General features: G+C 42.6%; 1 protein-coding gene across 1 annotated transcript; it reads right to left on the minus strand.

The window, feature by feature from the left end:
- Window positions 1-666: 666 nt before the first annotated feature.
- On the minus strand, window positions 667-12,381 carry LOC136445765 (uncharacterized). The gene is made up of 7 exons (XM_066443903.1): window positions 12,310-12,381; window positions 7,841-7,966; window positions 6,815-6,979; window positions 6,177-6,297; window positions 4,462-5,619; window positions 2,465-2,606; window positions 667-2,251 (listed from the first exon to the last, which is right to left on the minus strand). The coding sequence occupies exons 1-7, from the start codon at window positions 12,379-12,381 to the stop codon at window positions 1,246-1,248; spliced, it is 2,790 nt and encodes a 929-aa protein (XP_066300000.1). The 3' UTR covers window positions 667-1,245.
- Window positions 12,382-14,236: the final 1,855 nt, after the last annotated feature.

The following is a 14,236-nucleotide window of genomic DNA, read 5'->3' on the forward strand; positions in this document are numbered from 1 at the left end:
CTGGCAATGACGTCATATTGAACGTGGTAGTGCGTCCGGAATTGGCCATGTTGGTTCGCAAAAGGTATACTTTTGAAAAGCCGTAAAATAAATTATTGTAATCACGATAATTAGGTACTATTTGCTTTTAGAAGGACTTTTTCTTTTTGTGAGTACATAGTGACACTTGCCGAAGTCGCACAGTGTACACTGAGTTCATTCATACGTTCAATAACAGAAGTGTGCCTATACGACGCATTATACAGTTATTATACAGTGTATGCCTGTAGTACTTGATAATGTAAAATCGTAAGGCAAACGTTAAGTGAAAATCTGTCATGCTAAAGCTTTCAAGCGTACAAATTGTTGCGATTGAGTTATAAGTCCTAGTAGTTTGTTAGTAAAGTTTTGAAAATGTTCACTTCTAGTACTACATATTCCTTGCAACAACGTTGCGTTGTCATTGAAAGTTACTCAAACACAAACATGTGACGGTTATCATTTTGTTCTACAAGGACACCCGCATTTCAAAACCTTCCACATTGCTAAAAAACAAGCGTTTCATACCTGGTTTCTGCCAAAACGTGCAAAAAAACTGGTATCCTCTTTCTAAAGAAATGCTTCGTGAGTATAAAATTGGCACAGCAAATGAAAATATTTGATTTAGTAATGAACAGGCCTAGGGCCATGACACCCGTACAACCATAAATCAGACACTGACGGCTCTACATTGTTGAACCGTCCAAGCCAGACGTCACCATGGGCTTCACTAAAGATCCCTTTCCTGATTCTCGGGCAGATGTAAGCTTAAGGATCCGACGGTGTCGCACGAAACGATTGCTTTGTCAAAACAATTATCAGATAAGGTACTGCGTTTGCATGAAGTTCGGGTTAGGGTTGTGTTAGTTATGGTTATGGTTATGGCAATCCTCCACAGCCCTGTCCATTCTTCTAAAATCCCCTAACACGTCTGCCTAAAAATCGCTAAGCCCCACGAATAGTGTGACGCACGTCTATGCCCTCGAGGTTAAAGGAAACCCTAGGGGGCAATTGTTTGGAGGGACACCGTCTCCTTCTCATTGTTTTACGTATTTTTTCAACATGTGGCACTCTTTATTTTAGTATGCATGCACTTTTATGACGAGGCTAACCGTTACAAAAAGTGGAATACTACAGCTTTTAGCCACAAAGTAGCTATAAAACAGGTGTAGAACATGGAGAATGAGCCGGATCCTTACATCTGCTCGGAAATCATAATTTCCCTCCTCACACTCCGCGTGACAGCAGGATATTGCCAATCACGACTTCCGGTTTCTCGTAGATGTTCGGCTTGTTGAGCTGCCGTCCGTCCTGGTTGGCTTCCATCTCCCAACGACGTCCTCCCTTCTGCCCGAGATCGTTCTGCTTCTCCTTCCTCTGAGCAGCATGACCGTGGCTCCAGGCCTCTTCATACTCGTGGTCCTCCTCATCAATGACCAAGAGGTTGGCAGGCTGGAGATGTCCTGGCTTCTTCGGTGGGTCAGTCGGCTTCTTGGGGCGGGTAAGCTTGGTGTATGGGGAGGGTAGACTGTACGCCTTGTCCACGCTCGGCGTGTTCGGCTTGGTGTATACTAGCATCTTGTCTGGTAGCTCTCCGGCCAGACGACGACCTGGTCTGGGCGTCAACGGTAGGCTCTTGGAGCGATCAGGCTTGGCGTATACCGGTACTGCATCCTCGTAGTCGTCATCTTGCTCTGCGGTGCCTTCCACTTGACGTGTAGTGAGCGTCACCGGTAGGCTCTTGGAACGGTGAGGCTTGGCGTATACCGGAACTGTATCCTCGTAGTCTTCTTCAAGCTCTCCGGTACGGTCATCCTGGCGTCGGCCTGGGCTGGGCGTCACCGGGAGGTTTTTAGCGCGGTGAGGCTTGGCGTACACCGGTACCGCATCTTCGTAGTCTTCTTCAGGCTTTCCGGTGCCTTCCATCTGACGTCGGCCTGTCTTGGACGTCACCGGGAGGTTCTTAGAGTGATTGGCCCGCACCGGCACTGCATCTTCGTAGCCCTCTCCAGGCCGTGGACCGCGCAGTTTCAGTTTGTTCATGAGATAGGCTTGGACACCATCTTTACGGGTGACTCCGCCGGCCTTTCCTTCACGTCGGCTCACATCGGGGGAGTCTGGGTCGACATATGTGTGCCGCACGATGTGGTGATCGGCAGGAAGGTAGTAGTGATTTGCCTGCGAACGTCGGCTGGGTGGAGATGGCGACTTCTTATCATTAGCTGTGAAGTACCTGCAATAATTAGGAAACTCAAAACATCAAACAGATGCCGTCGTCGAGCGAATCTCCTTGATACAAACCTCTCGTGGAAAGACTACTCCAAAGTTAGAAATATAAAATCTAGATATCCATAATACATACTGTACCCTTTTAGTACATTACACGACATAGTGGCTTCCCTCTAGTTCTTTTACCAAAATGTGATGGTATGAAATATTGTCATACCGGGTGCTATAGGGTTGTATCTCGTCATCATCATCTTCATCCGTTGCTGCCCTCGCCTCGGGTTTTCTTGACCGGACGACCTTCAGCACCACTGCAACACAGGATACAACTGCAACCAGCACCACAAGCCCCACGCTCACCCCTGATGAAACAACATCAAAGTCAAATATTGTAAGATGTCAGCATCAGAGTCGTTAATCTCTTTGGCCTAATTTGCCTCATCCCAACATATCACGGTACATTTCCTAAGCCCCTGTCACACATTAAGGACCTTCCCACGACTTTGCTCCCGACCATTCCCAAACATGGTCGGCGCTTGTTTGGGGGTAGCCTGGAGTCCATGCTATTTATTCTAGCTCCAGTTCGCTCTTCTGATCGCCTCTAGATCTAAGCATGCGAAATTTAAATTTCCAACTGAAATTCATAGTTGGCTGGGGCAGACTACTTTTAAGTAGGAATACTCGGCGACCAACTCCCAATAACAGATGATCTTGCTCACGGCGTCCTCCCAACCAAGGTCTGGAGAAGTTTTGGGAGGCAATGGTCGGATAAATGTAACTGGAGCTTAACAAAAACAACTGATCTGACAAAAACAACCATCTAGAAGACAACCAATGCAATGCAATCATTGCCATGACTATCTGTTGCCTATCATAATCAGAACGCTAAGATTTAGAGTACTTTACATGTAACAAGAGTTCTACGACCTCATACCTTCGCCAAATGATTTTAACCTAAATATGACTGACGTATTAGGAGTGTTTCTCATCAATTATAAATCATACCGGTTGATCGTCTTCACCCAAATAACATAAGGTGTCCAAAGTATGAGCTTAACAAAGAATGTTATGCTAACATTTATCAGTTATGCAAATGAGGTCCTTATTAGCATAATTGATTCAATGGTGTTCACATTCACACAACTTCCAAATGTCACAAGTATGAAATTGCCGTCCATCATTTACTAGTATGGAATTAAGTAGTTTCTCATTAATTATGCAAATTAGGCCCACATTTGCATATTTTCTATATATCAACACTCCTATCTTCATCGGTCACAAATATCACATATTTGAATAGTCATATCATGGAACACAGTGGGTTTTTAAAATTGCCTCATTAATTATGCAAATAAGAATCTGATTTGCATAATTATCATCCAATCATACAAAGCATCACGTAAGCTATCTACATACCAAAAATCATGACCATCCATCAAGCCCATCTTGAGTTATAGCATTTCCTCATTAATTATGCAAATGAGGTCTTCATTTGCATAGTTGATATCTATATATATTTAAATTACATCCACCATTCATCAAATACTTCTTCAAACACGTCGCAGCCAGAACACATACTGAGTATACAATATAACACATTTCTACACTTTTCTCGTTAATTATGCAAAGTACTTCGCCCAAAATCTAATCATCTTGAGATTTTCCACATACACACCAACACACCAAATACGACAACAATCCATCCAGGCATTCTCGACTTATCATGTTCACTAACAGACACACAGACAAGCATAAAAAAATAAGCTTCTTGATGAAGGTAATAAGTAGACCTACCATCACGAGTACCACAGAATTCTGGAGGGAAATGCGTGTTGTAACTAAGAAACAGACTTTATATATATGTATAGATTAATTCCACATGACAGCAGGGCAGGAGCCAGGCCTTCTGGAAGATGACCCCAGGGTCACCAGCCTGCCAGCCTGAGCTCCCTCAGCTGCCTGGTACAGAGACCGATGATGCAATATAACACATTTTTACACTTTTCTCGTTAATTATGCAAAGTACTTCGCCCAAAATCTAATCATCTTGAGATTTCCCACATACACATCAACACACCAAATACGACAACAATCCATCCAGGCGTTCTCGACTTATTCTGTTCACTAACAGACACACAGACAAGCATCAAAACATAGACTTCTTGGCGAAGTCAATAACAATCAAAACACGTTATGATTATATGCCATCTAACGTACCTATGATTTGTAGTTGAGATGCATCGTATGTTGCAGTCTTGGACATCTTTACGTAGTGCTTTTTCATTGGTCGAGACTGAAAAATGGTGGACAGCGTCAGCGTAGCCGAAGTTACTGTACTGGTTGGTGGGTAGCTGGGGGAGCCCGTAAGTGAATCGTTTGGTTTGGACAATTCTCGGACTTGCTGCTGCCACGGAGTTGGTTGCGGTTCAGGGACTGAGTCCATGTCGGTATCCGTTGGTCGAACTCCAGCCTTTGGCCATCCAGAGGTGGTCAGTTGGCTTGTAGGGACGTTCTGTTCAAGGGTTCCATGATTCTTCTCCAAAGATTCTTGTCCAACAATTGCCTCTGTGTCCGTGGGTCGAGCATCAGGCTTTGGCCATTCAGAGGTGGTCACTTGGTTTGTTGGAACGTTCCGTTCAAGGGTCCCATGATTCTTGTCCGAAAATTCTTGTCCAACGTCTTGATTGTTGTCCGTTGGTCGAGCATCAGGCTTTGGCCATTCAGAGGTGGACAGTTGGTTTGTTGGGAAGTTCTGTTCAAGGATTCCGTGATTCTTTTCCAAAAAACGCTCAGTGTGCTGGCTGTAATCTTGGGGCAGTGGAGACATCCGGATGGCATTGGCATCGAATGGTCTTGTGCTGTCACGTTTGGTGCTTTCCGTGGTTATCACAGCCTTGGCCATCTCCTCTTCTGATGTAGCCAGTAGACCAGTGGCCAGTTTGCTGAAAGGGATATTGCCAATGTCCGGATTCTTCTGATAGCCGTTCTGAGTTGTCGTCATGGTTTTCTTCTCTTCTGCAGTAGCCGGGGGACCACTAACCTTCTCTGTAGCGGGTTGGGGACGGCTGGGATTCCGGGCAATTGGATTTGCGTTCATTCCGCCATCCCATGGTGCGCGGGAAGGAATTTTGCCAATGTTCGGATTCTTCTGATAGTCGTTCCGAGTTGTCGTCTGCTTGTCGTCTGCGGTGGGTGTAGAATGGACAGTCGGTACGACAGGTTGGGTAGGTCTCGGTGAAGATGGGTTAATCGTTTTCTGGCGGAGAGGGAGTTTAGGCCGCTTTGTCTTGAATTGAACCTCGCCCTCTTCTTTATTCTTGTCGTTGGCATTCTTTTCCGTCTCAAATCCCTTTGCGCCATCGGCACAGCCTGAAACTGAAAGAAAGTCGAAACGTTAGCACGGCATTGTATGTTTCAAACTTACCCTTTGCATCGACATAGCCATTGTAGACTGTCCTGTTAAGTCCTCTGGGCCATAGTCTTGCTACACAGTAATAATTGATTGTTACCACATTTGTGTAAATGATTGACATAACAGGTAACTTTCACCATTTCAAGACGTCAATCCACAGACCGGACGACTGCAAGATCTGAACCACTCACACTGGGAGGTAACCCTACTCTTTTCAGTACATGTAGTGGGAATGGACTCCTTAACGTGCTCAAGGTACGAATTTCCTCATATATGGGACCTCCAGCTTTACGTCCCATTCGAGAAGACGTCCTTAACCGAAGCTAGACACTTATTTTCACTTGAGTAGAGTGAGAAAATAGCTTCAGAGTGCATTTTCCTAATGGCACAATGGAGTCCGCTAGGGATTCGAGCCCAGAACCTTTGGACTCCATTCAATTCAAAAACCCTAACCCTGTTCTCAACCGCCTGATTGATAGGTTTGCAACACAGGTCAGGACGTTTTTATCCGTGTACTCACCACGTTCAACAACCGCTGAACAGGTCCTGAAAGATTGCACACGGGCGATCGCTGGTGGGAAGGTGTTGTAGGACCTCAGGAACTCACAGTCGCACTTCCATGGATTCCCGTCGATGTTCACCTGCACAAAAAACAACAATGTGTCTATGAGTTATCATTTAACTTTTCTCTGATTTCTTTGAATGTATTGCTTGTGTAGTATGTCATGTAATTGCCCCGAACTGATTTTTTTCTGATGTGGCTTACACAGCACACCTTTTATTGTATGCAAAAAGTAACACGTCGTGATTGCTCTTTTTTCTTTTTCCTTCTTTATTCTTTCTGAAATATTGATGAAACAAACAAAAATTACAAACATAAACTTTTGGAATGAAATGGTTGTTAGTAGTTATTCTGGTGAGATATAAGGTTCTTATGTGGTGATCTGTCCACGTCTTGTCCCAAATATCAATGTTTCAAATTTGCCTCATGACGTTACAAATGTACCATTTGACAATTAAACGTCACGATCATACGTGCAGATGTTCTAAATTTGTAAAAGATATTCTTAATAAACGTTTTTTTAGCAACGTTAACCTTATATACGGCTTCATGATATTTGGCATGAGACGTGAAAGAAACAAAAAAACAGTATCTACCGTTGTAAGATTGGGAACGTCATGAAAACTCCCTGGTGGAATCGACATCAACTTGTTGTTCTTGAGGCTCAGTTCCTCCAAGGCGGGGAGAAACTTGAGGGCGTCGTCCGGAAGTGACGTCAGAGAGTTTCCGGCCAAGTCCAAGTAAATCAGCGACGACTGTGCCTGGTTACAAAGATTAGGGACATTTGAAACAGTCCATAGATAATACCCCGGTAACAGAATCATCGGTAACGCATGCTGTCACCTTTATTACCACAAGGCCAACCTATGCTAGCCTGGGTGCCATCCTATCCCAAGCGGGGGCTCCTAGCGGGGGCGATGGCACCCAGACTGAACCAATACCATTATCTTGTAAGAATCAATGTATGTGAATCAGTAACATCATTGTTCGAAATACTAAAAGGTAAGTTTGCTATGTGAGAAAAACAAATCTCTATTTGCTTACAAACTTAGAAAAACAGATGTTTAACGAAAACATCAGCCCATAGTTTACGCATAATGATATATCTTCAACTCTGGTGACATATGTAAAAATCTCATCATTTTTAGCTGATGGGATTTTTATAATATTTTCAAGTCGATCACTGTTCTGTGATATCGGCTCCGCCCCTGAGGTGTCACCAAAGAAACAAGAGTTCTAAGACGTCATATCTCCATGAATTATTCTTATACAAATGAATAGTACAATAGTTATATGCAAATGCCTCCCAGTGGGCCCAAAATCGACCTCACATATAGACACACAAACACACACAGGCATACACACACAAAGACACACTTAGGCACACACACACACACACACACACACATAGACACACACACACACAGACACACATAGGCACCCACCCACGCACACACACACCCACACACACGTATACACACACACACACATAGGCACACACACACACATACACACACATACACACACACACACACTCACAAAGCACACACACAAACACAAAAGAAAAACTTATCTATATCTCCATTTTCATGGAGATAACAAAGATTGTTGCCGTGCAGTACCTGCATATGTCGCCAGGGGAAATCTGTTAGTCGGTTGCGGGCGAGATTCAGCTTCTTGAGTTTGGGGACATGGCGGAACACATTCGGTGCGATGTAGACAATCACGTTTTCCGGAAGAAGCAATACCTGAAATTAAAGTTTCAGCTCCTTCATTAAGCTGGAACTTTGTTATGAATACAAAATCCACCAACATTTCATCCTAGATAAACATAAAATACACTTTTTAAACCAATATTGAGTGTAGCTCCTAATGAAATAATTGATAAAGATACAGATGAACTTTTGGCCCAAAGTCCGATATTGCACAAACTTGGACAATTGTGATAAAGTTGAGAAATTGCAAATTTAGCAAATTGACGAACAACTATTCACTATCGTACGCACACATACTTATCAAGAAAATATCTTTTGATAAGATCCCCTCAAGGTTTTTAAAGACCCCCCCCCCCCTATTTTACCGATGGCACTTTATTGGAATTCTAAGTATGGTATGTTTGCCAGTGAGAGTTCAATGCAAGGTCTTAGATGTCAAAACAAAGCCAAAGAATACATGTATAGACACATACATGATACAAACATAGAAGTAGAAATGAATAGAATAGATAGGTCTAATGGACTGAAAGTAGAAGGAAAATAATTAAAAGAGATGGGTTTGACGTGAATATATATACACCCTGTGTACTGACTTTCTTCTTGCTTTTTCTGTGATTTTCATCGGTATACATATGTAATGGTTTGTTTGTTTTGCTACATACTCCTGCCCTGAGTGTCATGTATATTTACACCTTCTTGTAATTTGTACATGTCACTCTACTGTATTTTTCTTTTTCACTGTATCCATGGTTAATGTGAAATGTGTTTGTAATGTGAAATGCAATAGAAAATATCTATCTGTACCCTACCTCTAACTTTGGTAGACCTGCCAAGGTTCGAGCCCCAAGTCTCCAGATTTGGTTATGGCCCAGTCCGAGAACGGTTGTCAAAGGGGGAATGCCATCCGGGAACCGTCGCAATTCTTGATGTGGTTGGAAAAAAGCGGTCTCGTGGTTGAAGTGTTCACGAATTCGGTTCGGGCGCAACCGATTTCCTATCATAACAAAAATATAACAAGTAATAAGTCGATGGAGGTTAGACATCCAGGTATTAAGATACGCAAGAAAATAGTTACTCAAGCAATTGGATGGATTTGAAAACGGTGAGAAGTTTCAGGTAGCATCAATCATTTTTCGTCAGTGACTGTCATTGATGTAGAAAACTGACAAAAGGTAGTGGATGCTACCTGAAAGGTCTGTTTGCTTGAGTAACTATTTTCTTGCGAAACAACAGGTAAGCAATGGCAAAAGACAGTCCAGAAGAGGGCCTGTAAGATCATCCTGGGACAGAACTACACCTGCTACAGCTTAGCCCTGACAGAACTTTCCCTTACACCACTGACCCAACGACGACTAGAACTATGCAAAAGTTATGCTCGCTCCCTACTGAGATCCCCGATCTTCAGAGACTAGTTCCCACCGTGCCGTGAGGCGATCTTATGTAACCGGCTACAGACTTTTAAAGCAAGGTTCATTAAGAGCCCCATTTAATACTTGGTCACCCTGCTAAACAGCATTGACTAGAATTCTGTAATTGTGGCGGTAACAATGAAATATTTTATGTGTATGTAAATGTGATGTCTTATTGTAAAGCCTGTTGATTAAGCCTTAGGTCTGTATTTGTTTGCTTGCTGAATAAACCTGTGATCATCAAAATACAGCGGGTGCTGTTTGCACCGCCTGACCGTTTGAAAAACTCGGCAAGTTGCTTGATTAACTTTTGTATTGAGAGTATGTAAGCTGTTGTTTAGAACTAGCAATCGAATCAAAACAAGCTGTATGATTGGTCGATGATGATCACGTGAGGTGCACAGAAGCGCTAAGCCATGCGTTGAGCTTTTCAAACACTAGAAAAACAACATTTGTAGTCATTTGATTTTTCTGCGATATTTTTATAGTTTTGATAAAATTGGTCTGCCTTCCCCGAAACTTATCCCAATAACATCTATGATATGAATAAACAGTATGAAGGTATGAATGTATCCTTTTCACTGAGGTGACTATCATTGGGCAACCATATTGCGAGAAATTGATCATGATGACGAAGAAAAGTATTTTCGTTGTCTGTGAAATCATACCGTTCGTTACATCCTGAATCATGTTAATAAAGTCATAGGTCGTATACATCTAATTTTAGTCGCTAAACGACAAAGGAACGTCGCCATTCAATGGCATGGGGGTGGAATGAACGACACATCAAAAAGCCATTGGGATGGTTTGATCCCACGTGACTAAACATGCGCAGTTCTTTCATCGCGAGCACGTCGCCTATCAGACAATTTCACACGTCATATCCATTCAGTAGCCTCATTCAGGTTCCATAGGCTCCCTGAAAAATAGCAGAAATTGGCCAAATAGACAGATAACATGCCAGAGGAGTTACATAGCAGACCAGCGAGTAGGTTGCAAACTGTACTCCCAGGCCGGCTAAGTCCTCTGGCATGTCATCTGTCTATTTGGCCAATTTCTGCTATTTTTCCAGCGATCTATGTACTCTGGTAAAGGACATCGTTCACAAAAAATATCAAAGCAAGGGGGACAGCATTGAATTGAGTATCTAGAAAATCATTGTAAGGAATGGAAACTCTTTCAATGTTTCAAGAACCAACGAATTGTTTTAGCAAAGGATCCATAAAGAAAAACGGAGGCAAATTTCAAATTTATGTTTATATTAATTAATATCAGGTAAATCTAAAACAGCCAGGACATATGCAAAAAACCAAAGCAATGAGAGTATTTTCCAAGCGTATTTTCCAAGCGTTCTTATTCTAGTAGTAGAGCAACCACAAAGCTCAGGATTGGATGTCAAAAAAAAAATAAGTGTAGAAACCGGGAGATTCCAGAAAATATCTCTTGAGCAGAGGGTTTGTTACTTTTGTCCGGAACTTGCAGAATACGAACATCACTTTTTGATAGTATGTTCCAAATATTTTGCAATTCATAATTAACTATATGAAATTCTATCATCTTCTTTACGGGTATTACAATCTAAATAGATTCAAAGCGCAAATTCAAGTACATAATGGCATGTGACAACTCCAGCATGGTACATATAGAACAATATATATTTAAGAATGCCTAAACGTTAGAAATTCCACCAATAACTGTAAAAGCACATTCTAATCCCATACTACGTAAAGTCTATTGTAATTTAGATTTGTCTCAAAAGTGGCTATAACGACACATCAAAAAGTCCTTAGGATGGTTTGATCCCACGTGACTAAGCATGCGCAGATCTGTCATCGCTAGCACGTCGCCTCTAAGACAATTTCACACGTCACATCCATTCAGTATGGTAAGATACATGTATGGTAAGAAATCATTCTCTGTACTCTGTACAATTATGGTTCAATGAATTTCATTTGCATATTTAGGGTTACAGAATTCGAACTTACCGAAGGTTTGACTTTGAATATCACAAAAGTCCCATCTCTTGTTGGGATCCGTGGTGTAGCACCAAACTCCGGTACTGCCATCAGGATTCCGGCAGTAGTTCTGCTCCAGTCCGGCTGATGGGTAGTTAGCGGGTGTCCTGTCGTGTGCATGGGGTGTCTGGTTGTCCCAGCGTTGACACGTCTTGCCTGCTTCGGTCACAGAGACTGTTCCTCGGTAGGATGCCCCAATTACCCGAAGGCATTTTCCTGGTTAATGAAATTTTAAAAGGGAGGTATTAATAAACGTTGTCTTAAATATCAGGTGGGATATATTCATGTTTGGGGTTGGGTAGGGGTGTTGTGGTGCCTGACATACATTGTTGCCATGGTCGCCACCATGTACCAACTTTAAGACTGATTCGAAAATGAGTATTTCAAAGGCCACACAAACAACTTTTTTTGTGTGTGTGTGGGGGTGGGGGGTGGGGGCGCTGATGTAGCTTGTAAATTTTCGCCTAACAGAAAAAAAGTAAATACTACAATGTTATTCTATACGTTAACCGGGCCGAAAATTGTATCTGAAAAGTGCACCTTGTTTGCTTATATTACATAAACCTCCTCAACAGTACAAGCTGCATATCTGGACTGATTTACTTGATCCACCCACACGGAAATATACCCCTACTCTTTGGATAAGTGTGGAGGGTCTGTAACATGCTCGCGAGTTGTGGCTCTCCTCAAACACGGGACCTCCATTTAACGTCCTATCCGAGGGACGTCCCTAGCTATAGCCAAAGCTAGCTATTCATTTACAACTGAGTCAGGTGAGAAAATTGGTGTAAAGTGCGCATGCATTTCCCAAGGGTACAACATCGGGACTTGTCAGGGATCCGAACTCAGCACCTCCAGGTTCTGAGTCAACAACCCTAATCAAAAGGCCACATTGTCAACTCTTTATTTAGCTGCACTTAGCTATTCTATCACAAAGGGAAACGGTACGTACCTCCGTGATGGCCTCCGACTGCATGGTGGATACCGCCGTGGCGGCCCCCGCGTCGACCACCACGACGACCATCGGACCACGGTAGTACACCGAGCAGGAGGAACAGAGCTATCGGTAGGGCAGCGATTCTGCCCCCGTCTAGCTTCATCCTGGCGCACGGAGAATGAACAAAAAATACATTTAGCTTTTTTTTCACAGAGAGCCAGCAATTCTTTGTTTCAGAGCTACGCTCCTTTTTTGTTCTTTTGCCATGCATTTTCGTGTCTGATTATTACCGTTTGAACGGTGGTTTGAAAGACCGCCAAAAAAACATCCCACCACCCCCGTTGCAATCCTTAATCACTGCTCCACGTAAGACTATTGTTTAAGACTTGGGAATGCGTGCACAAAATCTGAGATACACGACACAAGAATGGACTAACGTTGTACGAAATATTTCTTTAGAAAGAGGAGGAATTTTCTAGCACCTTCTATTCTTTCAATCGAAAATGTATTTAACAGCAAGGAGGTTTAAAATCAAAGAGGTTTGATTTTAAACCTCCTTGATACCTCCTTGGTAACAGAAAGCTATTACATGTCAAAACATCAACGAACATAACAGTAACCGGCCAATCATATGTCTGCTGTGAATTATGTTTTTCCGCCCGATTCAGTGAAAATGAACGTCTTTTTCCAGAATAAACAAACGCTGCTAAAGATTCCAAGATACCTAGGTATATATAGTGCTAAAAGGTCACAATCAATTCTATGCAACATTTTTTAAGAACTCTAAAAGCCCTACGCTGTAGAAGAAAAAAACATATCTAGAACTACTTTTGACCAGACAATGTACAGAATGACTTGCTAGTACAATAAGTTGATGAAAAGTTGAGGTATTCTCAAATACTGTCTATTTGTTTGGACACAGCTAACGGGCTTACCTTCCCTCCTGCGTTCTCCCCAGCGAGCTCTATGGGAGTGACTGAAATACGGAAGCACGTTTAATTTGTCTACAAGCTTACGTAAGAGACCTATGAATATCCAATGATTGAAACGTAGTCAGCATGAAGTCCTATTGAACTCTCCTTAATGCACCCCAACAGAGCCTAATCTGCTGTTTTACTATTTATCACTACGAGAAGATCTTAGAAAACCACCCCCACACTGCCAAATTTGGGTACTTTGTTGGCTGGGGATAACGCCGAAGGCTACTGAAGGGGGTTTTGATGCTCTAAACGTTAAACGACTGAAAACCTTAAAGTATTCTATTTCACTACCCTTTTACATGTAAACTAAACTGGTTAAACGTTTTCTGATAATGTTAGGCGTTTTTCACAACATAACACAACACAACACAACACAACAGAATACAAAGACAAGGTTAACGCTTTTAATAACTTGTCATGTAGCGTCCGTTATAAGAACCAGTTTGTATTTTTAGGCCGCGGATTTGTTTGTTTCCGAGGGGCCTCAACCTCTGACCTTACCCACAATCCCATGCTCCACTGGAATTATGTAATCTGTTATATTTTGTACTCGGTGCAATGGCCTAGTTGGTAGTGTTCGCCTTGTACACGGTAGGTCGTGAGTTCGAACCCCGGCCGGGTCATACCAAAGACTTTAAAAATGGTACATACTGCTTTCTCTGCTTAGCAATCAGCATTTGGGAAAGAGTATGGTAGTTAAACACACACATCACGACCAGTGGATCAGCCCCCTGCTGTAGTAACTTGCACAAATGTGTGTGGCCCAAGGGCTATAGAAATGGAGATGGGCGCCGCCCCTATGCGTCTTTTCAGGACGCCCGGGTCACTTTAACTTTATATTTTTTCTGATCCTTACCTCCTCCCTCATGACTGATTTGAGCTTCTCGTGAATAAACAAAACTTCAAACGAACAAAGTATAAGCTGGATCATTGATCCGTACCTTTTCTGTTTATATGCTGTT

The sequence above is a fragment of the Branchiostoma lanceolatum genome, chromosome 12, assembly GCF_035083965.1.
Source record: "Branchiostoma lanceolatum isolate klBraLanc5 chromosome 12, klBraLanc5.hap2, whole genome shotgun sequence".
NCBI lineage: Eukaryota > Metazoa > Chordata > Leptocardii > Amphioxiformes > Branchiostomatidae > Branchiostoma > Branchiostoma lanceolatum.

Bases quoted from the DNA above. Each gene is read 5' to 3' on its own strand.
- LOC136445765 (XM_066443903.1), bottom strand. From the start codon at position 12,381: ATGGTCGTCGTGGTGGTCGACGCGGGGGCCGCCACGGCGGTATCCACC. The intron at 7,967-12,309 runs GTACGTACCGTT...CTTTAATTTCAG, and splicing joins AGTCGGAGGCCATCACGGAG to GTATTGCTTCTTCCGGAAAA. The intron at 6,298-6,814 runs GTAGATACTGTT...TTTTTTGTGCAG, and splicing joins ACGTTCCCAATCTTACAACG to GTGAACATCGACGGGAATCC.